The sequence below is a fragment of the Bos grunniens genome, chromosome 1, assembly GCF_055505025.1.
Source record: "Bos grunniens cultivar Pamir isolate PY7600 chromosome 1, Bosgru_T2T1.0, whole genome shotgun sequence".
In the NCBI taxonomy this organism is placed as follows: Eukaryota; Metazoa; Chordata; class Mammalia; order Artiodactyla; family Bovidae; genus Bos; species Bos grunniens.
The window spans coordinates 85,767,733-85,794,825 of record NC_141165.1 but is presented as its reverse complement, the minus strand read 5'-3'; the positions used below and the strand labels follow the sequence as shown (position 1 = coordinate 85,794,825).

The 27,093-nt window shown below is 33.7% G+C and overlaps 1 protein-coding gene across 28 annotated transcripts in view; it reads right to left on the bottom strand.

Annotated features, from left to right (window-relative positions):
* The window catches only part of DLG1 (discs large MAGUK scaffold protein 1), a 274,757-nt gene that overhangs the window by 29,511 nt on the left and 218,153 nt on the right, over nt 1–27,093 (bottom strand). For 9 of the 28 annotated variants that reach the window (XM_086399739.1, XM_086399791.1, XM_086399833.1 and 6 more), the window contains 4 exons: nt 19,383–19,497; nt 14,391–14,567; nt 10,545–10,614; nt 6,695–6,794 (listed from right to left, as the gene is read on the bottom strand). In XM_086399739.1, the coding sequence (XP_086255865.1) occupies nt 6,695–6,794; nt 10,545–10,614; nt 14,391–14,567; nt 19,383–19,497 (462 nt within the window). Of the gene's footprint in view, nt 1–5,972; nt 6,007–6,694; nt 6,795–10,544; nt 10,615–14,390; nt 14,568–19,382; nt 19,498–27,093 lie in introns of all 28 variants that reach the window. The other 19 variants (XM_086399781.1, XM_086399860.1, XM_086399775.1 and 16 more) reach the window with 4 other exon arrangements.

The following is a 27,093-nucleotide window of genomic DNA, read 5'->3' as shown; positions in this document are numbered from 1 at the left end:
CATGGCTGATTCATGTCAATGTATGCCTAAAACCACCACAATACTGTAAAGTAATTAGCCTCCAATTAAAATAATTAAAAAACAAGCACCACAAAAGGTATCTATCATCCACCAGAATGACCAAAATGAAAAAACTAAAACAAAAGGTATGTCAAGTGTAGAGAAAGATATGTAGCCAACGGAACTCACATTCTACTGGAGGTGGGGAATGGGGTAAATTGATATACTCACTTTGTAAAATTACTTGGCATTATCTACTAAAGCCTATCATATTTATATATCTGTGACTCAACAATCCATTTCCTAGGTATTTTCCCAACAGAAAGACATATATTCATACTAGAAGACATTAAAGGAATGTTCAAAGGAACACCATTCAAAATAGCCCTAAATATATATGTTTATTTACAAATCTGAGACAATATATGTAGTTTCATAGTTTACTTTCTTCACTTATATTGTGAGCATTTTCCACAACATTATGCTTTAATATGAGTTTGAATGGTTATAAAATATTATACTGTATAATATGTCATTCTTCATCAACTACTTCCCAGCTGTAAGGCATTTTAGGGGCATTTCAATTTTGAGGGGCTGTAATTTCTAACCCCATTACTTCATGGCAAATAGATGGGGAAACAGTGGAAACAGTGTCAGACTTTATTTTTCTGGGCTCCAAAATCACTGCAGATGGTGATTGCAGCCATGAAATTAAAAGACGCTTACTCCTTTGAAGGAAAGTCATGATCAACCTAGATAGCATATTCAAAAGCAGAGACATTACTCTGCCAACAAAAGTCCATCTAGTCAAGGCTATGGTTTTTCCAGTGGTCATGTATGGATGTGAGAGTTGGACTGTGAAGAAAGCTGAGTGCCGAAAAATTGATGCTTTTGAAGTGTGGTGTTGGAGAAGACTCTTGAGAGTCCCTTGGACAGCAAGGAGATCCAACCAGTCCATCCTAAAGGAAATCAGTCCTGGGTGTTTTTTGGAAGGACTGATGCTAAAGCTGAAACTCCAGTACTTTGGCCACCTCATGCGAAGAGTTGACTCATTGGAAAAGACCCTGATGCTGGGAGGGACTGGGGGCAGGAGGAGAAGGGGACGACAGAGGATGAGATGGCTGGATGGCATCACTGACTTGATGGACATGAGTTTGGGTAAACTCCGGGAGTTGGTGATGGAAAGGGAGGCCTGGCATGCTGTGATTCATGGGGTAGCAAAGAGTCGGACACGATTGAGCGACTGAACTGAATTTCTAAAGATTAATGAAACACCCTGATATATAAACCTATGTCTCCACCTCTGATTACATCCTCAGGGTCAATTCCCTGAAGAGGAATTAGTAGGTCAAAAGATATGCTTTTCCAAAAACGCTGTACCAATTTACACTCCTAAAAGTAGTATATTAAAAGCAGTCATTTCACAGAACCATGCCCATCACTGGATATTCCTTTAAAAGAAAAGTTTGCTAAGCTGATGGGTAAAACATATCATTTTGTTTATTCATTATTAGGGCTGTTAAACATTTTTATGTGTTTATTTAATTGGCTTATTTTCTGAGTACTCTTCTTGTATCATTTGTCCAGTTTTCCAATGAAGAGTTAGTGTCTTACTTGGTTTTTCAGAAATCTATGTGTTAAAATATTAACCTTTTGACATAAGACAGTATAAATAGTAAACAGTAAAAACAGTACAGTAAAACTCTTAAAGTTTTAATTTTTGTTTATAATGTTTGATGATCACAACCATTTCAAATCTCTCTAATCAAGTCCCACCTTTCTAATCAAACATTTCTTCTTGAGACTATATGTGTTTTCTCTTTGTTTTCCCTAAATACTACACACCATCAGTCTCAAAGAATACTACTACTCTTAAACTTAACTCTCTTTTTACTCTCACACATTCTTCACACAAATGAAAATAAGTCTGGCTTTGGCATCTAAGAGCTCTGTACCATTCTACTTACATAAGTCTTTAAGACAGAAAAAGATGGGATGTAACAGGAAACCTATGTGCCTAACTGTAGAAATTTCTGAGGTATTCTACAAAATGTAAAGCTATACAAATAAACTGCATACAAAACACAGGTACAAATCATGTCTGAAATTGTATGCTATAATTTCATTTCTGAGCACCTTATATAACCACTACTGAACTACACACACTTTTTATTCTCTTCTAAAGGAACAACAGACTGGTTCCAAATAGGAAAAGGAGTATGTCAAGGCTGTATATTGTCACCGTGCTTATTTAATTTCTATGCAGAGTACATCATGAGAAATGCTGGGCTGGAAGAAGCACAAGCTGGAATCAAGATTGCCGGGAGAAGTATCAATAACCTCAGACATGCAGATGACATCACCCTTATGGCAGAAAGTGAAGAGGAACTAAAGAGCCTCTTGATGAAAGTAAAAGAGGAGAGTGAAAAAGTTGGTTTAAAGCTCAACATTCAGAAAACTAAGATCATGGCATCTGGTCCCATCACTTCATGGGAAATAGATGGGGAAACATGGAAACAGTGTCAGACTTTATTTTTGGGGGCTCCAAAATCACTGCAGATGGTGATTGCAGCCATGAAATTAAAAGACGCTTACTCCTTGGAAGGAAAATTATGACCAACCTAGATAGCATATTCAAAAGCAGAGACATTACTTTGCCAACAAAGGTCCGTCTAGTCAAGGCTATCGTTTTTCCAGTAGTCGTGCATGGATGTGAAAGTTGGACTGTGAAGAAACCTGAGCGCCGAAGAATTGATGCTTTTGAAGTGTGGTGTTGGAGAAGACTCTTGATAGTCCCTTGGACTGCAAGGAGATCTAACCAGTCCATCCTAAAGGAAATCAGTCCTGGGTGTTCTTCAGAAGGATGATGCTGAAGCTGAAACTCCAGTACTTTGGCCACCTCATGCGAAGAGTTGACTCATTGCAAAAGACTCTGATGCTGGGAGGGATTGAGGGCAGGAGGAGAAGGGGACGACAGAGGATGAGATGGCTGGATGGCATCACCGCCTCGATGGATGTGAGTTTGAGGGAATTCCGGGAGTTGGTGATGGACAGGGAGGCCTGGCAAGCTGCAATTCATGGGGTTGCAAAGAGTTGGACACGACTGAGTGACTGAACTGAACTGAACTGAAAGTAATCTTAACCAGTTTTTTTCCTCTTGAATTTTTTCAAAATTGCCTCCTTAAAGCATAAAAGCTACACAGATTTCTATTTCTGGCTCTTTTACAAGCTATGATGATTTAGTTGCGTCCTCCCAGATTTCCATCATATTCTAATTAGTTCTGTTAGTCAAAATTAGGTTTTGAAAGACAATTTCTCTTATTGCTTCCTCTACTGTCAGCAGGGTAAATCAATAATTTGATTTTCTTCTTTGTAGAATCATTGAATTCTTGTCTATGAAGAGTATTCTAGGGTATTTTGTTTCTCTCTGTGTTCTTTAATTAAATACCCTATTTCTTCAAAGGTTGTGTGAAATTACATGCAGATGTCCATCTTTCTTGCTATTCAGTGTTATTCCACAGCTCTTCAACAGGTTTATCTGGAATAATTTGTCCTTCTGTTCTCAATCCTTTCAGAGTCCTGTTCCAACAAAGCTCAATGAATACCAACATGAAGTCACACTTATTTTCTTGTATTAAAATTGCATAGAATTTTGCTTAGTTTATTCCTTGTATCCTGAACTTTGTTGTTTGGTTGCTAAGTCGTGTCTGACTCTTTGCGACTCCATGGACTATAGTCCATCAGGTTCCTCTGTCCATTGGATTTCACAGGGAAAAATACTGGAGTGGGTTGCCATTTCCTTCTCCAGGGGATTTTCTCAACCCAGGGGTTGAACCCACATCTCTTACACTGGTAGGTGGATTCTTTATACTGCTGAGCCACCAGGGAAGCCTATCCTGAACTTTAAGATGTAGATAACTACCCACCCTTCTTCCCAGTATTTTCTATTGTATAATAATTAGCATCCTGTCAGCTGCTAGTAATGTTTTATGTGATAACCTCCATCTTATCCAGTTTTAGAATTTTACTGATTTTTTTTTCTGTTTCCATCAACCTTTTCTAAATAAAATCTTCTTGATGTGATCAAGTTACCAGGTGAATACATTCTTTCAGTTCCTGTGAGATGAAGCATAGAAACCTATCATTCAAGGAATCTTAAGTCATGACCAGAAAATAAATCAATGACATGGGTAATCAGTTATCATTTTTCATTTGTTTCTCTTTCCAAGCCCCACATCTCAATTAAAACGAGAGATGAAAATATGATGTGGTCAAGGAATCTGTCCGCTCAGTCATGTCCGACTCTTTGAGACCCCATGGACTGTAGCCTTCCAGGCTCCTCAGTCCATGGGATTTTCCAGGCAAGAGTACTGGAGTGGGTTGCCATTTCCTTCTCCAGGGGATGTTCCTGATCCAGGGATTGAACCCGGGTCTCCTGCAATGCAGCAGACGCTTTACCCTCTAAGCCATCAGGGAAGCGGTCAAGGTATAGTTATCTATTATAAAAAAAATCAATATTGGAACCAAATTCTTCATTAGTTCCTTTTCCCATGAGCTTTCCATAGGTCTCTGATGACCCAACAGATAACAGAAATCTGTGGGATCATTTGATGATCCATAGCACTGCATGACCATTCTCAAAATAAATTCTATAGCATTAAAAATCAGTGGAAATTTTTTCCAGTTTCTGAAGATTTTCACTGAGTTTTTCCCAAAGGAAAGAGATTTAAAAAAGGTGCCACTAGTGACAGTAAATTTCTGACTCTTGCCAGATCCCAAAAAGGCAAGTGCATAAATAGCAAAGTGTGTGTAACAGAAATAATTACATATAAAGCATACTGCTTTCAATCTCATATAAACCTTTAATTATTAAAAGTTGAAATAAAAGTCAAGTACCTATAGTTAAGCTTAAAAGTCCAATACAAAGTTAGCGTTAATCAAGAAAAAAAATCTATGAAATTTAAAGTTTATTAACTTAGAAGTTGAAAGATATTGGCTAAATCCTTAATAATCAACAAATTATGAAGTTTTCAAAATGCTTAATAATGTAAATGGAAACAACTATTTAGAAAAAAACTTTAGCCTAAAAGATTACTTCTATGAGTCACTGTCACCTAAAATAACTTAGCAGTATTGGGTAAAATTTCACATTTAATCAATTTGAACACATTCACATTTAAAATTGTTTGCGAAAATGACTTATTTCATTCATTCATTCCAATATGCATTGAATGACTCCTACATATCAGACTCTATACCAAGCTTTATATGAAGATTAAATCCCAACTAGAAAATTAAACAGGAACAATGCACACACACACACACACACACACAATTCCCCGCAAACAGAGACGACATCTTGGTTAAAAAAAAAAAAAACCACAGGATAATATTTCTTATAATTCTTTCCATAACTTACATCTTCCATAAAAAAGATATATAAAATTTTCCTACCACACAGACTGCTATTTGAACTTGAGTTCTATAATTCTTTTCTAATATTTAAGGTCTATTGTGTTTTATTGTTTCACATTATAGCAATGCTTTTAGAACAGAGATTCAAAGTTATTTTAACATGTTTTAACAAAAAAGGTGGGGTGGAATAAAATAGTAAGGAAGATTATATTCTACCTTCTAATAATGAGGGCAGATAGTACTATGTTAAAAAAACATTAAAAGTCTATTTCTTCAAATTTAAAAAATTCCTAGAGAAAGCAATTGCCATAAAAATTACAAAGAGGAAAATATGAGCAGAGAGTTTTTCAAATGATGTGAAAAATGAAAAAAAATTAAAGGGTATTATAGAAATAAAAATCCCAAGCATATTATTAACATGAAAAATCTAAAAGCAATCTAAATCATACACCTCCTCATGCCAGATAGGCACTACCACGAGTCTCAAAATGTATCTGAAAAAGGTAGGTCTGTAGATGGAGGTAAAAAAGTAACTTGGGAGTATTTTGATCACTTACTCAGGCCTTTTGATCCCATGTCGTCAGGGATCTCCTGTAGAGAGTAGTTCCCAGAGAGCAAGCAATAAAAAGATAATCAAAGAAAATAGTTGTCAGTAATGCATAAAATTGGTGCTACAATAAGAGACAGTTCCAAGACCATTACAGGTGCACGTATCTTACAGAGCTCTTCTGCATATTTCTGAAAGTTTAATTAAGCTAATGGCTAGATACGCTCCACTAAAAGAATGTAAGTTCTATATGAGAAGCTGATTAAGGTAGAGAAGCAAAAATTTTGACTGTTTCTTGCTATTTTAAAAATAAAATTGAGATTGTCTACATATAATGAAGAAATAGGATAATACAGAATGTTTTGAAAAGATCTATTATTAAAGATTGGCAACGCTATACCTAGAAATCAATAAGAAGATTCTGAGGTAACTCATGTTTTTGTCTAAAATATTCTTTTGAGATTATGTTGAATGTTTCTTATAAGAACCTTTACATAAAATAATTCTATTTTAAACACAGCTTAAAAATATCATTTACTTTAAGAATCCCTAAGGGGCCAGAAAAAGTTAAGATTGGTATGCAAATTAATTTATGCTTGTTAAGTTGTCCCTAGTTAAGATAAATAGTAACCTGTTGCAGCTCTTGAAACTGTCTCCATGGTAACAACCAACTGCAGGGCAGTAGGTCCCTCTACATTTATCTTCAGTTGACCACTGGATCCACATACTTACGGTCAGCATCACTTGTTTCCTGCTCACTCTGGTCCTTGTTCTTGTAGAAGGGGAATTTTCGGGAAAAGAGGTTCTTTTTACGCTTGTCATTGAATGACTGCTGAAGAAGAGAAGGAGGGGCAAAACAAAGGGATGTCTACTGTCTGTGTGTACAAAGGCCCAGCCTAGTAGCTCTGTGAAAGCTGACTCTTGTGACCACAGTGTGCAGTTTGTATATGAATTTTGCTTTATACAGTAAATTTCTAATTTACTATTAACTTCTCAAATTCTAACATTTTAACTGAAAGTACTGAAAAATTTAAGTTTATAAATTAAGGAGAATAATCCAGTGATACCTAAAAATAATAAGTAAGTGCTATTTGATTTTAAGAAAAAAAAGGGAAGAGTAAACCAGATTAGCTACCACTATAGTCCAAACCAAATTCACATCTATTTATATCAATCCATATTCTTTAAGAAGATTTCTAGGTGCTCTATAGCCAAAATTACTTTAGCTATTCAAATATTTTTAATGGTTTACATAATAATCTTCATTGTCCTCTGGCTTTAGCAAATTTTTTCCTTTTTTTTTTTTTTAGCAAATGTTTTCCTTTTCTCTCTCTGTGGCTCCAACAAACTAACAAAAAGCCACTACTAAAAAAGAGAACCAAGAAAACTGAGAAAGTTGCTAGTGTTGAAAATTTAAAACAACCTTTTTTAAAAAAGAGAATTACCATAACTAAATGCTTATGGCATGAATCATGAAATGGGAAGAAAACTAAGATGTGTCCATCAAGCACAGAGTCGAGCAAAAGAATTATCAGTGCTATCTAACCAAGGAAGAAGATTCAACTTTCCTGGCCAATTTAAATGCCATCATAACTGATGTATTAGCCTTTCAGCTCTACCATATTATCTATTTTTAAAGTATATATAAATAAAATGGAACCAGATTCAATCCACTGGCACCATGTCCTAAATAAGGAATGAAAGGTTTGATGCTTGTAATGCCAGAGAGGCAGTTAAAATTCTAGTAGTTTATACATAATTGTTATGACAGCCGATTTGATGGTCCCTTATTGCACAGATGTCTGAAACAAGTTTTTTCCCTTCTTGAATGTCCCATTTGTGCGTTGAGAGTTTTAAAAGCATGTAGCACAAAGAAAGATGAGGCTAAAGAGGAATAGCTTCTTTTGTAATTTGTCACAGGCACCCATGTCTTGAAGGAAATGGCCTTGTGACACCAGGAATTATTATTATTTTTTGAAGTGGGAACAACATAAAGGATAGAAATTTTGTTTCAATTTTTTTTTAGTTTATCCATGTCATACGATGCTATCAATATTTTGAAGTATATCAACACCAGATGGTGTTTTTTGGGGGTATGCCTATATTTTCAGTGATGGGGTATCAGGTGATTAAGGTACTGAAATGGATTAAAGTGACTTTAAGCTCAAATTCTATTACTTGAAAAGATTTATTTTGGTAAGAATATTTATTTTAATAATAAATAATATTTTAAAAAAACTTTTATTTTTATCTTTTTACATCAACAGTTCAAAATTAATAAATTCATAGTCATTAGTCAAGTGGACTGTTTTGATATTAATCTTAAAATATGAAGGCTCTGATAAAGAAAGCAGAAGTTAAAAACTAAGTTGAGGAAAAAAAAATGTGGAGAAATATAAGCTTATAGTTTCACAAACTGTCAAGAAGCATTATTTGAATAAAAACCCTTGCCTGAATCCAAATTTTAGAAAACAGAAAGAGAAGAAAACAAGTTTCTGTAGGAAAAAAATTCATGGTAATCTAATTTAGGGAAGGAATTTTTTGTTCACGACAATCACTGATTTCAAATTTAGTAATAATTTTAATGCCATCCAATAAAACCGATACATTTTTAATAAAAGGTTATTTACTCCTACTGCATATATAGTGGTCAGAGTCAGTTTCACAGCAAACAACCAAAAGAAACATGAAGTTTAAAATGTTTTGATTTTTGATATCTTTGCAGTTAGCCAAAATGAGATATCATAAAGATATCATAATATAGGACAGAAAGAAATGCTTGTTAGTCAAGAATGTATTAATTGTTATTATATCTAACATCCTGCAGGTGAAGAATTTATTAAAAGTGAAAAATAGCACAAGCAAAGAGGATGAAAATGTGTAGGGAAAACACAAAACTGAAGAAACGTACTACCTCTAGTTTCTTTATATTTTCAATACAAAACAATCTGTTTAGTTACTTATTATTATTCATGCTATACTGCAAGAGAGTGCAATAAATATAAGGACTGATAAAACATAAATTTATGAAACATATATCAAATATCTAGATATAAAATTTCCATATGTAGTATTTCAAAATAGCTAAATGAATGTTAAGAATGTTAATGAGAACCTAAAGTGTTTTTAAAAAGTCTGTATTGGAAATAAAGTCCATAACCTACCACATAAGGACAAGAAAAGAAGAGCTTAGAATGGGAAACGGTATTACAGAGAGATGCAGTTCTGTATCAATGGCAAGCGTATTTTTACCCCACTCAGTACCATGCATACTTTGGGTGCTGTGTTAGAACACAGTGACTGTGTATAAAGTTGGTTATAGTCAACAAACAAGACTAAGATTTAAATATGTCGTTAATTCAGTTAACTTCTTACAGTTTGAAAGGAAAGTTACAACATGCAATTCCTTTTTCAATACACTGACAATGTATTTACTAAAATATTTTAAAAGACATTATAAAATAAGCATGAAAATCACTGTATATATTTCAAATCCTGAGCATTTACTTGGGGATATTTTTCTTCAAAGATTTTCTATTTCAAACATTACTTCAGATTATACTATATAATTTTGTATTTTCTGAAAGGTACAAATAAATTTAAAAGAAATTTGTTATTCCCAAGATAACTGAATACATTATACAATTTACTGAGATTTAATTTCTTTGATTAAGGACTATATTCCTTTAAAATATTAAAACTTTGAATGCTTAATGATATCAGACATGTACAAAGAGTAGGATTAATTTATTTACAGAGTTAATTTTCCATATTCTTTTGAAACTTGATCAAAAGATGTATAAAACATTTGCTTTAGATGTAAAAATTCCCCAATATAAAACATTGCTATAAACAGTATTTCAACACAGTATGTGTTCAGCTCTTTCCTCAGGCTTATTGCTAGAATATTCCATTGCAGTATTTACACACATACTACAGGATGAAGCCTGTGATATCATCCCTTGACATTCACCAGATTCAAGGACTTTACATGAAAACAAAAATATATCTAAAAAATATATATATATAATAATTTTGATATATTTCTTGCCCATTTACAAAGTCCTCCTTTTGACTGTCCCTTTATTTCCTTAGGAAAAAAATTCATACTGATTTAAACATTTGAAACATGGATTCTATTATTAAGTAATATTAGAATAAAGGAGGAAAAGAACAAGATAATTTCCACACTTGCAAAACTCCATAAACTTACATTATGAACTAGTTAATAATTTGGGGGGACCTATTTTCTCAGAAGATGTATTATTAGTTATGGCAATTAATACTGTTGATACAAGTTTCTGAATAATTGTTCATCTGTGTGAAGGCTGAATTCATTTCACTTTTAAAAATAACAACCAAAAGTATGTTAAGAATATACCAAATGACAATTCTGATAATCTGGAAAAGTCTGTGAAATGGGTGCTTTCATTTAATAAATTGCTTACTCAAGCAAATCTATTATTGTAAACCACCAATGGCAAGAGCTGTTATTAATTCTTATGATGAGGTCCTTCTAACTTTAATAATGTAGCTCAAATAAGAATTATGAAAAAGTCAATAACAGATTTTATATACGCACCCCTTTATCTCCTCTTGCTTTAGAATTGAATTTCACTGTTTTTAATCGGGCTCGTTCTTTCTTCTCAACCCTGGCAAAGCACAGATCATTTTTTAAGTATAATAAACATACTCAAGGCTCTAATTAGAAATCATCAGGATTGCTACTTTAATATGGAGCATTTTTATATTTTAAAGCCTTTAAAAGTCATTTGCATCTCACAATTAATAACAACTTCTGAGAAATGAAATATAGGGCTCATTTTATTATGAAATAAAACCACTTATTAAGTACAAGTATGTATACTTATATATACACTCAAATCCATAACTATACTGAAATTATTATGATGTACCACTTCTGAGTTCAGCAATTTTCCAGGTTTTCCATTTGTTCTGGTTTTTGAATATTTAGCTTATGGAACACATATGCTAAAAACTCACTGTCAGAGCGAAAGCAAATGAAGTAAAATGTTAACAACTGAGGAAAGTAGATGAAAGAAATGTGGGTATTCTATGTACTATTCTTGTATTTCTTTGTACTTATATTTTCTGCAGCTCTGAAATTTTTAAAAATAAAAAGGAGGGAAATAAAAACATTTAAGCTTAATTCCAATGATATATTTGTATAAACACATAAAGTAACCATTTACAGTACACAAAATATAGTTTTAAAGTATCTTTGGAAGGATAGAGAAGAAATGGTAACCTTAGTTAACTTCTCAGGGAAGGTGAAATGGGTGCGTGGGGAACAGGGTGCGGAGGGGACCTGTACAGCTGTTAAAATCTTTTGAATTTTAAACCTTGTTGAAAGTGTTACCTTTGAAACAAGCAAGCAACATATTACAACAATGTATATAGTGTACAATCTACAGCCATGTATGAATATTGCAACCAGTATGAATCTTGAAAAATTTCATACAAATTAAGCTTTATAAATTCTTGATTTCAGCATAGCAATCATATTATATAGCAGAAAAACCTACCAAAAAGCCTATGAATAAAAGCATATCTTTCTTTTTTTTTTTTTTAATTATCTAACTATAAAGTTTTACCATGGGTACAGAAGAACCCTAGCAGTCACGGATTTAAAATTTTTGTTTTTACTATTCCAGAGCAACCTTGAGAGTCCATGATAGGAATAATGAATTTATAATTTTGCCAAGGCACTTATTCAGGGCACTGAAAAACTAACATTTAGTGAGTGAACATTTACAACTCAAAATGGCTTTGTTTTCTAATCATTATTTTGCTTACTAAATAGTTGAGTGACTTCAACTGTGTTTGTCAATACTGTTCCCGAAAGAAAGCTAAGAACTGTAGGTTCTTAGCTAAGAACTCCAAGTCCTTGTGCTATTATTAAAGATGACAGCATTCTATGTAAAAAAATACAAGTTTAGAATACACTGAAGGATGAAATGGCATAACTGGCTGTGATTTCATACTGTAATTTATGGCAGGAAAATTATATTTTATATTATTATTCACAAATTTGGGAATTTGTAGAGGTGTCAAGGTATATCTCTTTGATCACTTTTGGCTTCAAAATCTAACCTTATAGAATTTTTATACAAAATGCAAAATATCTCTTTCCACCAAAGTCAGCTGTATTTCTCATTTGTTGCAGACACCTGTAAAGCCTTTGTAAGATAAAAGACTTCCAGAGATAAAGACAATTTTTAGGAACTCTGACCTCGATATTTAAGATGTGAGGTTTCTATTGACTCAACAAGGCACAGAGGAAGCATTTCTGCATTTAAAGGATACTATATTCTATTCTAGAGAAGAAGTTATGCTGAGGGCTGCATTGCTAAAAGAGGAGTTGTCACCAAATAGTTGGATCTTGCTAAAAATATGGATCTAGCCAACAACAGTCATAAATTCCAAAACCACAATTATAGAGATCTTGGCAATATTTCAACATTTGTATTCTTCAAAGTCTATCAACAGACGTACAAATATATATATGGTAGAGAGGTTTATAAACAGGCATATGATTTGGCATAAGTATCAATTTAGAGTCTCAACAAAATAAGTATAAGTCCAGTTTATTAACAAGGAAAGAACAAGTTTATTATATCATAAGCGTGATTTGAAGTGAATTAACTAGCTAAAATAAACATTAATGTCTCTCTGACAATTTTCACTGGCAAGGCTATGGTTTTTCCTGTGGTCATGTATGGATGTGAGAGTTGGACTGTGAAGAAGGCTGAGCGCCGAAGAATTGATGCTTTTGAACTGTGGTGTTGGAGAAGACTCTTGAGAGTCCCTTGGACTGCAAGGAGATCCAACCAATCCATTCTAAAGGAGATCAGCCCTGGGTGTTCTTTGGAAGGAATGATGCTAAAGCTGAAACTCCAGTACTTTGGCCCCCTCATGCGAAGAGTTGACTCATTGGAAAAGACTCTGATGCTGGGAGGGATTGGGGGCAAGAGGAGAAGGGGACGACAGAGGATAAGATGGCTAGATGGCATCACTGACTCGATGGACGTGAGTCTGAGTGAACTCCGGGAGTTGGTGATGGACAGGGAGGCCTGGCGTGCTGCGATTCATGGGGTCGCAAAGAGTCGGACACGACTGAGCGACTGATCTGATCTGATCTTAAAACTTTTAAGTTTTAGGCAATGATTAAGCTGAATCAGATCTCATATATAAGTTCTTTTGGGGAAATTATGAACTGATGTTTTAACACCTTCCCCATAAAAGTAGAGACATCCAATAACATTTCATTGACCTCAGAGAGGGTTGTTGGGATCACCTTTTTCAAAGAAACTCTGTACTTAACCACTTATGCCACTAGATGTTAAGTATGCACCAGTGAGTGAATCACTACAATAACCAGTTAAAACAAAGAGGAAAGACTACTGAATGCACACATGATTCTAAATTAAACAAGAAAAAGAGATGATATCTAAAAGAAATAGCTAAACATTTCTAAAAATCTAAAATATCTAAAAGAAAATTTTAGATATTTCTAAAAATTTTGCACTTAAAACTCTTTCCCTTTTTTAATCTAGAAGAGGCAATTCACAAAATCAAAACCCCTGAAAATTTGAGTTTTAACACCACCTACATGGGAAAACTCATAGCTCAGTGAGTAAAGAATCTGCCTGCAAAGCAGGAGACCTGGGTTTGATTCCTGGGTCAGGAAGATCCCCTGGACAGAGGAGCCTGGCAGGCTATAGTCCATGGGGCTGCAAGAGTCGGAATGACTTAGCGACTGAAATCAAACCACCACGTGGGAAAATTATAGAGGTTTTTAATTCTTTCTCCACTGGTATAGATCTGTGGCACAGTGACTTAAAATATACTTACTTTGTAGGAACTTTAGAGAAATTTCTATTTGGGGGCTTCATATTCTCTTACTATATCATTGGTTAAAATATAAAGTGAAAGGAAGTGAAAGTCGCTTAGTTGTGTCCGACTCTTTGTGACCCCATGGACTCTAAAGTCCACTGGATTCTCCAGGCCAGAATACTGGAATAGGTAGCCTTTCCCTTCTTCAAGGGATCTTCCCAACCCAGGGATGGAACCCAGGTCTCCCACACTGCAGGTGCATTCTTTACCAGCTGAGCCACAAGGGAAGCCCAAGAATACTGGAGTGGGTAGCCTATTCCTTCTCCAGCAGATCTTCCTGACACAGGAATTGAACTGGGGTCTCCTGCATTACTGGTGGATTCTTTACCAAATGCGCTATCAGGGAAGCCCAGTTACAATACAAGGTGAATAAAATTAAACGGCTGTGAAACACAATATAAAACACCAAGCATAAAATCATCACTTCAGTAAAGGAAATTAAAAAAAATCCCAGCAATTATTCACATTGCCCAATTTTCAAGTGGTAAGACTCTAACAGACTTATATTTACCTGCGTTTACTGGGAATCACCCCAACTTCATCACTTTCACCATCTGGTGTAACCTGTCTGGCTTGCCACCATTCATCATCAGAAGCATTAATAACATGGAGGATATCTCCAAATTTGAAGTTCAATCCCTGACTAGGAAGGCCACTGTCTTTAGTCTTGTCATAATCAAAGAGGGCCCTAGATTAAGAAGAAAAAAGTCTGCATTTCTTATAATGATATTATCAATATTAAATAAACAGGATCCTAAAAGTATATATATAATTTAGGTAGACAGTGAAACAATGTACCACGGTAGGCAAAATAATGCCAAGCTCAATTTTGTGTTATATACAAGAAGACAATGAGAGTAAAAAGAAACAGCAAAATTAACTTGTAATGGTAATAGACACACTATTCTCTCAATAGTGTATGAGAAATTTAAAATATTGTATGAGAAAATAAAAAAAAATACTTTTAGTACAATCCAATAGCAAACTATATTTAATTCTAAAATGAAGATAAATTTGGTGAGTTGCTCTTAATTAATAAAGTAAATATTAAGAGACTCTCCCCTGTGACTAGACACACTTGGGAAAACAAATTTGCTGACTGATCTGATTCATCATTTGTGGACTTTAAGGCTAGAAGACCAGAGTGATTATTTTCCCAGGTAAGTATTGCTTTCATTTGTTCATAAAACCAGAGTTAATAGGGTTTTCAGAGTCAATAACAAATATGAAAACTAATTACACATGACTATATGATGACTTAACAGGTGCCAACTGTTTTGGAAAAAATACTGTATTAATTTAACATAATAATTTCAAAATGTTAGGAATATTTTAAATTTTGATAACAAAATAATGTCTTACTACTTAATGAGTGTACAATATTTAAAGAAATTAAAATTCTTAGATTCAAAAAACTTCTCTTAAGAGTAGAGGAAGGATCCCAGCAACTACATTTAAAATATAATTTGTTGATTCTTTTGTTTTAATTTGGCAATGGGAAATTAGGATACAAATCATATTTCTTTTCATGCTACTCAACTTTTAAGAAGCTGTCTCTTGAAGTAAAACTGAAGAGGGGTGAAATTAATTGACAGCTAAATGAATGAACTAGTTAATGTTTTTCAAATATGTTCTTTCAAGTCTTTTCAGTGGCTAACAGTGTAAAGGAAATAGGTGAATCAAAAGTGGGAAGGTTTACTTAAACGTATATTAAAACATATACAGCACATTGGATTTTATTTGAAGAATTCTAAAAGTATAGAATTCTACTGTAAAAATTAAGATTATAAATGATATAAATGCTAAAGTCATTACTTCAATAAATTCTGAATACTGAGGAAGCATCTTTCTACTTGCAAAATAGAGTTAACATCAAAAAACAAAGGTTTGATATAGTCAGGCATTTACTAAATATTTATTTAAAAAGGTAAAGATGACAAAGATGAAGATACAAATAAACAGAATACAAGATAACAGAGTAGCTTAAGAGGTAGAACAAATGCCACAAGACATTCAGAAAAGGGAAAACTATACCTTAACATTTTTATTATCATAAATTAAACTTTTGAATCAATACAACTATATTACCAATAAACAATGGAGAAACTCACAAGTTCTACTTCCTATGTTAACATTTAAACTTTGCCTTTTAGTACTCTGATTCATTAAAAAAAGGGAAGTACTCATGGAATACTTATGTGGGTTATTAATCATAAGAATATAATAAACACTTGTTAATCTACTATCAACCTAAAGGTTTCTACACAAAACTTTTATCAGTGACTCACATTCACCTGTGTATTTTTCCCCTCGATCCTGCTTTCCTCAGATTGAGTTAAGTGCTAATTAGAGTATAACCACTATTCTGAATACAGAGTTTATTATTTCCTCGCTCTTTACCCTTTTTTGCTGTTGGTTTGATTTTATCACACACATATGGATGACTATGTATCTATGTATGATTTTACTTATTTCAGATCTTTATAAAAAAGCACCATACTGTACACAGTCTATTGTAGCCTTAACTTCATTCTTACATTTGAGATTAAAAATATATTTACCAACAAGAACGATAAGACTTCTGGTTAATTATGGCAGATTGGCTACATGTGTCTACAGGCATGCCTCATTTTATTGTGTTTCACTTTATTGCACTTGGCAGATATTGTGTTTTTTTTTCCTCACAAATGGAAGGCCCTGTTAGTTTGCCATGACTATTGGCGCCATTTTTCTGACATTTGCTCACTTTGCGTCTCTGTGTCACCTTTTGGTAATTCTCCCAATACTTCAAACTTGTTCATTAATATATTTATTATGGTGATCAGTGATCCTTAATTTTACTATTGTAATCATTTTGGGGTATCACAAACCATGCTTTAATAAGATGGTAACTTGATAAATGTCTGTGTTCTGAATGCTCCACCAATTGGCCCTTTTCCCCACCTCTCTCCCTTTTCCTTGGGCGCCCCCCCTACTCCAAGACACGACAATATTGAAATTGGGCCATTGAATAGCCTGACAATGGCCTCTTAAGTACTCATGTGAAAGGAAGAGTCACAGGTCTCTCACTTTAAATGAGAAAAAAGTTATGCTTAGTGAAGAAGGGATGTTGAAAGCTAAGATAGGCCAAAAGCTAGGCTTCTTGCATTAGTAAGCCAGCTGAAAAAAAAACGAAGGTTCTACTTGAGTACACACAGGAATAATAAGAAAGTGAAAAAGCCTTATTGCTGATACTGAGAATATTTTAGAGGTCTAGATAGAAGATCAAACCAGCCATAACATTTCTTTAAGCCAAAGTGTAACTCAGAGCAAGGCCCAAACTCTTCAGTTCTGTGAAGGCTGAGAGAAGTGAGGAAGCTGCAAAAGTTTGAAGTTTGGTTCCTAAGGTTTCAGGAAAGAAACCATCCCATAACATAGAAGTGCAAGGTAAAGCAGCAGGTACTGATGTAAAAGAGACAACAAATTATCCAGAAGATCTAGCTAGGATAAGTAATAAAGGTTGTTACACTCAACAACAGACTTTCAGTGTGGACAAAACAGCCTCATATTGGAAGAAGATGCCATCTAGAACTTTCATAGCTATAGAGAAGTCAATGCCTGGCTTCAAAACTTCAAAGGGCAGGCTGACTCTCTTGTCAGGGCTTAATGGAGCTGTGAGTTTAAGTTAAACCAATGCTCATTTACCATTCTGAAAATCCAAGGGTCTTTAAGAACTATGCTAAATCTACAGTGCCTTCTGCCTGTGCTCTATAATTGAAATTAACAAAGCCTACATGACAGCACGTTTGTTTACAACACGGTTTACTGAATATTTTAAGCATACTGTTAAGACCTACTGCTCAAAAAAGATTTCTTTCAAAATGTTACTGCTAACTGACAATGTACTTGGTCACCCAAGAGTTTTGATGGAGATGAACAATGAAATGAATGTTATGCTGAGACAACTTCCATTCTGTAGCCCATGGATCAAGGAGTAATTTTGACTTTAGATGTCATTAAAAACACTGTTGATTCATGGGAAGAGGTCAAAATGTCAGTATTAATAGGAGTTTGCAGGAAATTGACTCCAATCTTCATGGATGACTTTGAGGGGTTTAAGACTTCAGCAGAGGAAGTTAGAAACAGAAAGAGAACTAGAATGAGAAGTGGAGCCAGAAGATGTGACTGAACTGCTGCAATCCCATGATAAAACTTGGAAAGATGTTTAAACTCAAAAGATGAGGATGCTTGTGGATGAGCAAAGAAAGTGGTTTCTTGAGGTAGAATCCACTCCTGGTGAAGATGCAGTGAAGCATATTGAAATAACAACAAGGTATGGAAATACTACATCAACTTACTTGATAAAGCAGCAGCAGAATTTGAGAGAACTGACTGTAATTTTGAAAAAAGTTGACTGTGGTTAAAATACTATCAAGCAGCATTACATGCTCCAGAGAAACTATTCATGAAAGGAAGAGTTGATCAATTTGGCAAATTCTACCACTGTCTTATTTTAAGAAACTGCCACAGCCACCTCAACCCTTTAGCAACCACCTCCCTGATCAGTCAGCAATCATCAACACAGAGGTAGGACCTTCCATCAGAAAAAAAAAAATATTGAAATTGCTTAAGGTTCGTTGACAATTAGCATTTTTTTAAGCAATAAAATATTTTAAAATTGAGATTATATTTTTTAAGAGTCATAATGCTACTGTACATTTAAAGACTACAGAACAGTGTAAATATAAGTTTTATATGCACTGGGGAACCAAAATATTCATGACTTCCTTTATTGTGATATTCACTGTACTGTGGTCTGTAACTGAACCTGGAAAATCTCTCAAGTAATGCTTGCATTTTCTTTCCATCCTAAAACTCACTAAAATGACAATAACAACAACAACAAAAGATAAATACAAAAGAGAGATGACAGCAGGAGAAGACAGAGTTTAACATGGTTTTGAACGATGGTAAATTTAGAGTAGAGGAAGCTCTAAATGGCATATCTGAAGAGAGGGGTTGAAATAAAATAACCGAAGTAATATTTACTCTACAAGACCCTAGAAATGCTCACAAATTAGAAGTGCACACTATCCAGGTAGGCAGAGATAAATTACAGCAGTGAACACAGAAGGACTGGTAGAAATTACAGTAATTAAATGTTACTCAAACAAAGAATATTTTATTCTAAAAAAGATACCGGAAAAGAAAACTGTTGGATATGTCATAACAACTTTAAAAAGTTTCTAGTCCTTATGTATTTTGTCTTTATCATACTATTATTATTATTCAAGAGGTTATATAACTGTCATTAATAAAATTATAATAATATCCCAAAGACATACTATTTCTAAAAGACACACTATCAGGAAATCAATCATAAAAAACATTTCCTTGGTTTTCAATACTGCATTTTCCTTGCAATATACTTTTCTATAGTGAAAACTAAGTCATAGTGAAAATCCTGAAAGAACTTGCATGCATAAATGAAGACTGCTATAACTAGAAATTAAAAAAACTTTACCTGACATAGAGGGATCGCTTCTGGCTAGTTCGAAGAGAACCTGAACCTGAACTAATGCTACTATTCATCATCTGCTCCCGTAAGTCATGTATTTTGGCTTCAAAACGACTGTATTCTGATAGAAGAAAAAAGAAAAGTAAATTCATATTTTATATCCTAAAAAATTACTTGAAGATAAAGTATTAAATATGTAAGCTGTCTTATAATTGATTAAATGTGGTCAGACTCTTAAGAGAGTAATCTATACAAGATTTTGCCCAATATGTAAATTTCAAAACTTAACAATCTTCTAAATGTACCATAAATTAGAACTGGCTGATAACAATATTTTCAGTACACTATTTTAGAGCTCATATCACATTTAATAAATTAAAAGACAATCTCCATGCATCAAATAGCAGTATTAATCCTACTTTACTGTTGAATTTAACTGTAAATTTTAAAAAGTAGGATTTATTCTAATTTCTATACTAAAAAAAGAAGTCTAAAATAATTTACACTAGACACTCTGTTTACTGACTTTTCCCCCTGTGAAGACGTCAACTAATTATATTTTCAAATTATACATAATATGGGGAAAATATGCCTTAGAAGCTAATGAAATTAACTTTACTTCAACTCATTTTGTAATTTATAAATTTTCAGAACAGCAAAATAAGACACAAAAAGCAATCTGAAGGAATAAATATATTATTTAAGATATTTTTATAAAAAAACAAATATGATTTTGAAGATGGACAACTTTAAATTATTCCATACATTAAAAACTACCAAAACTATTAATAACAAGTTTATAATCACTTAAAAAATACTGTAATTACATGGTTATACCCACTTATACCTTTTTCTCTATTTGTAATAACCAATTGTCTTTTCTTATAAAACCAGTCTCATAACAAAAGCAAGCTATGTGTCTGGAGTGTGTGTAGTTTAAGAAGACAAAAAGTAAACATGATTATTGCTGCATTACTCTTCGTTTTACCACAGTCACCAAATTTATTTGCTGGATACCAAGACTAATTAATTGTAGCCTGTTAGGCTTGTCTGTCCATAGGATTTTTCAGGCAAGAATACTGGAGTGGTTTGCCATCTCCTTCTCCAGGGGATCTCCCTGACCCAGAGATCAAACCTGTGTCTCCTGCAGGTGGATTATTCCTTACCTGCTGAGTCACTGGGGAAGCCAAGTGAAGCAACAATTCATCAAAAAACTCAAAAATATTTAAATGTTCACAATAATACATATTCTTTTATTGTTCTTTAAAAATATAATAGAAAATATAAAGTATAAAAATTAGTAGACTGGTTAGTAAAAAATGAATCCCTGACAATTCAACAATTAGCAACTCATGGCAAATCTTTAGGCTATGAAGACACAGCTAAGACACAGATTGATGAATGAAGACATAGGTTAAAAATATGAAGTGAATCTTGAGTTTACACTGGCTCTTCTAATTAAAAATTAGTACCATTAGGTTTTTACTTAATCTCTTAATGCTTTCTTACATATGAAGAATCCTGGTTCTCAACACACTGGGGATTACAGAATTACAGTACTCCATCACAACTTACTTGTTTATAATACCAACATTACAATCATTACATGATCACTGAAAATACTTAACTATCTTCCCTAGTTCTTTTTATTTTGGAGTATGTTCTGTTAGAAATATACAGTTGAACACCATTTTAAAATCACTTGGAATATTCCTTCCTAGGTGTGAATGCTGCCAGATGGATAGACATCAAGGTTCACTTGTTCATTTTATTTTCAACTTCACTTTTAAGGGGTTACTTTGTAAACTTTTCATTTTTTTTTATAGGTGGGTAAAATAGTTCCAAAGTCAAATCTATAAAACAACAATATTAAACAAGGATATCCCTTTCTCCCTACCCTATTCTGTTCTGGTCATTATAAACATTTAAAGAAAGGTTTATCCTTCCATTTAAAATAATATAAGTAAATATATATGTTCATGTAAATATGTTTACACTTACATTATTTTAGTAAATGTATATTTATACATATTTTGTAATTATGTATATATGTACACACACATATATGTATTGCTCCTCCTTCTTTAATAAACAGTAACATACACATTTCTCTACCTTGCTTATTTTATTCAATAATACGTATAGCAGTGGTCTTACTGCAGTAATAGTAAGAATGCTCCACACCATATACAGATGTCCCTCCTTTTTTTTTTTTTAAAGCTACATGGTTCTTTTATTTCTAACCTCTGTCTCTGTTACAACAAGATACTGTATAGGGTTAGATTTGCTTTACTATCAAATCTGAAAATTATTTTCTTGAAACAATTAAGGTGAAGTAACTTTTGATATGACTGAAGTTGTGTGTGTGAACTCCAGTTCTATTCATACTATTCTATGTTTATATGTTGAATATATATGAATATATTTACAAATATACCTTTTATATAAAAAGCCTGAAGCAGATTATATATTCCAAGCATGCCTCGCATCCCATATGGTTTTGTACTATGTATCCTTGCCATTTCCCCATCAAGAGGTGAAGTCTAATCCTCTTCTTCAGTTTGGGCTGGTCTTATGACTCAACTAAGCAAGTCAATGTGGTAGAAATGATCATATGGGACTTTCCAGGTTAGATCAGAAGAGTCTGTGGAACTTTTTCCTGGTTCTCATGGGGTGCTTCATCTGGAGGAAGCCAGGATCATGTAAGAAGTCCAAGCACCACTCTGTAGAGGTCATGCAATAGTGCTCTGAGCCTAAACCTTTAGCTGGTACCAAAAGTCACAAGAAAAGGGGAGTGAAACCATTTTGGACCTTCCAAAGTAGCTTATCCATCTGCTGAATCCCATTAAGTGACTTCAGTCTATGCCACAAGGACCATCCAAGCCAAAATTCTGGCTGAATTCCTAATCTACTGAATCCACAAAATGATTGCTATCTTAATCCACTGAGCTTTAGGGGTAGTTATGAAGTAACAGTAACTAGAACACAGTCTCACTGTGCAGTCTATTTTATTTGTTCATGAATATATACACACACACATGGACAAGCCTAAGTTTATATATACACACACACACACACTAGATTCCTAAACAAGGGATCATATATATTATTTAAATATAATATATAAAATATTTATATAAAATTTGTATTTTACTAAACATGTTTATAAAACATTTATATACACATAATAAAATATATCTACATAAAATTTATATATTTATAAAAGTGAATATATAAACATAAAATCAGGAAGCTTTATTCTGTTGTTCTAACAGATCTTGTTGGATTTTGGACCCTACTATGAGAAATCTCCCCAAATCTGATTTGAAACATTATCCTTTTGTTAATAACGTCAAAGCAATCAGAAAGTTTATTCTATGTTAGTATTATCTTCAATTTCTGATAACTGCATTTTCTCCAAATTGTTACAGCATACAGTTTTTTCATATTATGCATGCTTTTCCTTATAACTATCTTAATTACTAATAGCAGTCTTTATATCAGTATCTCTTCCATCATTTTGGGTGTCTGAAGTTTGTTCTTTCTTTTCAGGAAGGGTTTTGTGAACCCTAATTCTTCACTAATATATTTGATTGCAGCCTTTATATTTCAAGCCCGTTTGTTTCAGTTTCTTTCTCTGATTCTTAAGTATATTGACTGCAGTGTCTCCTATAAACCACTGCTGATGAACTTCTGATGACTACTTCATTTTATTTTTTTTTAAAAACATTTTTTGAGGGCCTGCAATTTCATCAAAGTATTTTTCTTTTAATTTCAATAATTTTATTAGAATATTTCTCGGTGATTGTTATCACCTTAGGTACCTGTTCAAACCTTTTGATATGCAGTTTTAATTTTTTTTTTTAATTTTAGAAAAGTTTTCCTGTTTATACATTTTAATTATTTGTTTAGTTGTACTGTTTTTTTCCTATGAGATTCCTATTAAATGTATGTCTAATATTCTCTGCCAACTTTCTGTATCTGTCACTCTCAAATCCATTTTTATTATTTTTTAAAAGATTAATATATTTTTCAAGATTGAAGTAATCACAAACTGTTTTTCCTGAACCATTTGAGAGTAACTTGCTACCGTGATGTCTCATCACTCTTGAATTCTCAGTGTGTATTTCCTACAAATAAAGATGTTTTTTAATACAATCATAAAACCGTCAAAATTAAGAAAGCAACATTAATACATTACTACATCATGCTCACATTCCGTTTAAGTTTCCTCATAATATCATTAAGAGCAAATCGATCAAGTTTGAAACCATGAGTTGTCTTATGAGACATCCCCTCCAGAGAGAGCAGTTCCTCAAGTCTCCTTGACTTTGCAATCTTACTACTGCTGAAAACTACAGGTCAATTATTTTGTAGAACTTCTCTTTAGATTTGTTGATGTTCCCACATGATGAGACCTGCAACTCTGGCAGGAATGTTACAGAAGAGATGTATATTTCTTCCAATGCACCCTACCAGGTGGTATACATTTTTTATTTGTCCCATTACCGATGCTATCAACTTTCAACACTTGATGAACGTTATGTGAGCCAGGTTTCTTTACTGCAAAATTATTTTTTTTTCAGTTGCAAATAAGTTATTGAAACTATGCACACTTCTCCATTCTCATCAAACTTTCAATTAACTCATTTATTAGTAAAGCCTTATTATTTCCTAGTTCATTCAGTGGATTACTATCATGTATTATTATCATCAATTTGATGCTCCAATTGTTCCCTACTTGGCCTTTTGAACTGGATTATGTACCCTTTTGACATGCCTCCCATCATTCCTTGAGCACCATGCTTTCTGGCATAAAATATTACAGGATAATCTAATACTTTCCCTGCCCAACTCTTGAAACAAGGTATTTATCCAAACAGCCTTGGCAATTTAGATGGGAGTGGCAAATAGATGGGGAAACAGTGGAAATAGTGGCTGACTTTATTTTTTGGGACTCCAAAATCACTGCAGATGGTGACTGCAGCCATGAAATTAAAAGACACTTATTCCTTGGAAGGAAAGTTATGACCAACCTAGATAGCATATTAAAAAGCAGAGATATTACTTTGTCAACAAAGGTCCGTTTAGTCAAGGCTATGGTTTTTCCAGTAGTCATGTATGGATGTGAGAGTTAGACTATAAAGAAAGCTGAGTGCTGAAGAATTGATGCTTTGAATTGTGGTGTTGGAGAAGACTCTTGAGAGTCCCTTGGACTGCAAGGAGATCCAACCAGTCCATCCTAAAGGAGATCAGTCCTGGGTGTTCATTGGAAGGACTGATGTTGAAGCAGAAACTCCAATATTTTGGCCACGTGATGCAAAGAGCTGACTCATTTGAGAAGACCCTGATGCTGGAAAAGATTGAGGGCAGGAGGAGAAGGGGACAACAGAGTATGAGACGGTTGGATGGCATCACTGACTCAATGGACATGGGTTTGGGTAGACTCCAGCAGTTGGTGATGGATAGGGAGGCCCGGCGTGCTGTGGTTCATGGGGTCGCAAAGAGTCAGACATGACTGAGTGACTGAACTGAACTGAGTATTTAGAAACCAAGATCTGAATCTTAGGTGTGCTGACTGCTATTGGAGTGGCAGTGACCCCACACCTTTTCAGTGGACTGAGCTAGAGAATTACAATATTTGTATGTAAAATAGATAAACATTTATGTTTATATTTGTATAAATGGAAAACAATATGTTCATACTAATTTTTCAAATTCTAGTATTATATGGTTTATATTTTTCCCCTTTTCTATATTTATAACTCTCTTCTCGAACAGTAAAAGTTACAGATAACATTACCCTTAAAATAAATATTCACTTGATCAATATCTTTATGTAACTAGTCTTCTGTCTCTAGTACTATCTACTTTCCAGACTGGATTCAGACCAGTCCAATGTGTAACCATCTCATTTTGCTCAGGCTCCCACTTCTTACACCAGGACAGCTCCTGCCCTCATCAGGGGTCAGTCCTATTGGGTTACCATAGCTGTCCCCTACCTTCCTGGTCTTGCAATGCACCTAACTATGTTGTTATCCTTCACATACAATGGCTTTAATACAAAATTGGTCAGGATGTGGAAGGGAAAGAATTCTTTAATTTTTATTTTTAAAAATTTCCTGTTTTTTACCTACTTGCTTTAAATAACTATTGTGCTCCTTCTAAACTTAAATTTTTAAAATAAAATGCTTCTTTATTTCTAATAATTTGAGTTCTATTAACTCATTTACATTTTTCTTCCACATCATCATCAGTTTTCTTTAACTTGTTTTGCAATATTAGGTTATACCTTTCATTGTTTTCTGGGCATGTCTTTCTGGCATACTTTCACTGTAGAGACATTATTCTGATCCTTACATTCATTTTTCAAATAGGTTTCCATTGGATTCAATCTTGATCCTTTTCTGTTGTTCATTTTTATGTAAATTAGTTTTCTTGAACTTTCAATTAAAGATAAAGAGTACTGGGTCAGGATTTTTCAAGTTTTCTATCTTCACAGCTCTAGAACTCCTTTTTGCTGTTTCTGTCAAGTGTTCAAAGATATATCTCATACACTGTGAGATCTCTGGGTATTGTTCTTTCCTCCCATTCATCTGGACCTTCTATAAGTTCTCCCTTAGTGAGGGGCTTTGAACTAAAATGGAGCTATAGCTGATAACTGTACCAAGGGGCTCAGACAAATCCAGCTCCTTCACACCTTACTGAGATACCTTGCACTCACATACAGACTGTGCAAAAACCCTTATAGCTTCAGGTGCTGTTCTCAAATTGATCAACTGCATTTTTTAATGAGTACAGACTGACTTTCAGGCTTCTATCACTTCTCCTTGTATAGATGCTGATATCACTATCACAGGGTCTTACAGCTGTTGACAGCTTGTTTATTCTTGTGTGTATTTTGGGGCACATAGGGATATCTTTTCATCTGATTTTGCCATTCTAATTTTTTTCTGGGAGTGAGGAGGAGGAAGTTCTGGGTGATTCAGTTATAAATCTACTATCCTATTTTGTATATTCTCTTTATCCCCCTAGGATAGCCACTAAAATATTCCATCATATTAGTGGCTATCCTAGAAAACTATTAGGAAATGATGAGTTTTATCACTTATTTTTATTTTGAAGTTTCATAACCTTTAACATTTTAATCTTTTAAATATAACTTATTTGTACATTTGTATAATTTTATTTTTAATAATCACTATGTTTAACAGCTAGTTTGCAAAATTCCTGAAAGTTTAACAACTGACTCTTGTAAGACAGTACCTCACTGAACTTTTTCAAAAGTGACTTCTGTGATTCTTTAGCTCTCTGAGTTCCCATTTTCCCTTCACTTTTTGTTTGATAATTCCTTACTGTCTTAGCAGTGATCTGATGCTTTTAAAAAAATATTTATTTATTTATTTGGCCGCACCAGATCTTAGTTGAAGTACATGAGATCTTCAATATTCATTCCAGCATGTGAACTCTTAGTTGCTGTATGTCAGATCTAATTTCCTGAACAGGGTTCGAACCCAGGCCCCTGCATTGGCAGTGAGGAGTCTTGGTCACTAGACTGCCAGGGAAGTCGCTCCGACGCTTTTAATTAGATGTTCATTATACTTCATGTAGCATTATTAGTTGTTTTCAGCCATTTTGCCTATTGAATTATCCAAAGTCCTAGTATTCTACATTTTAGAAATTTAAAAACTTTCTGTAAAAAGATCACATTACCTTT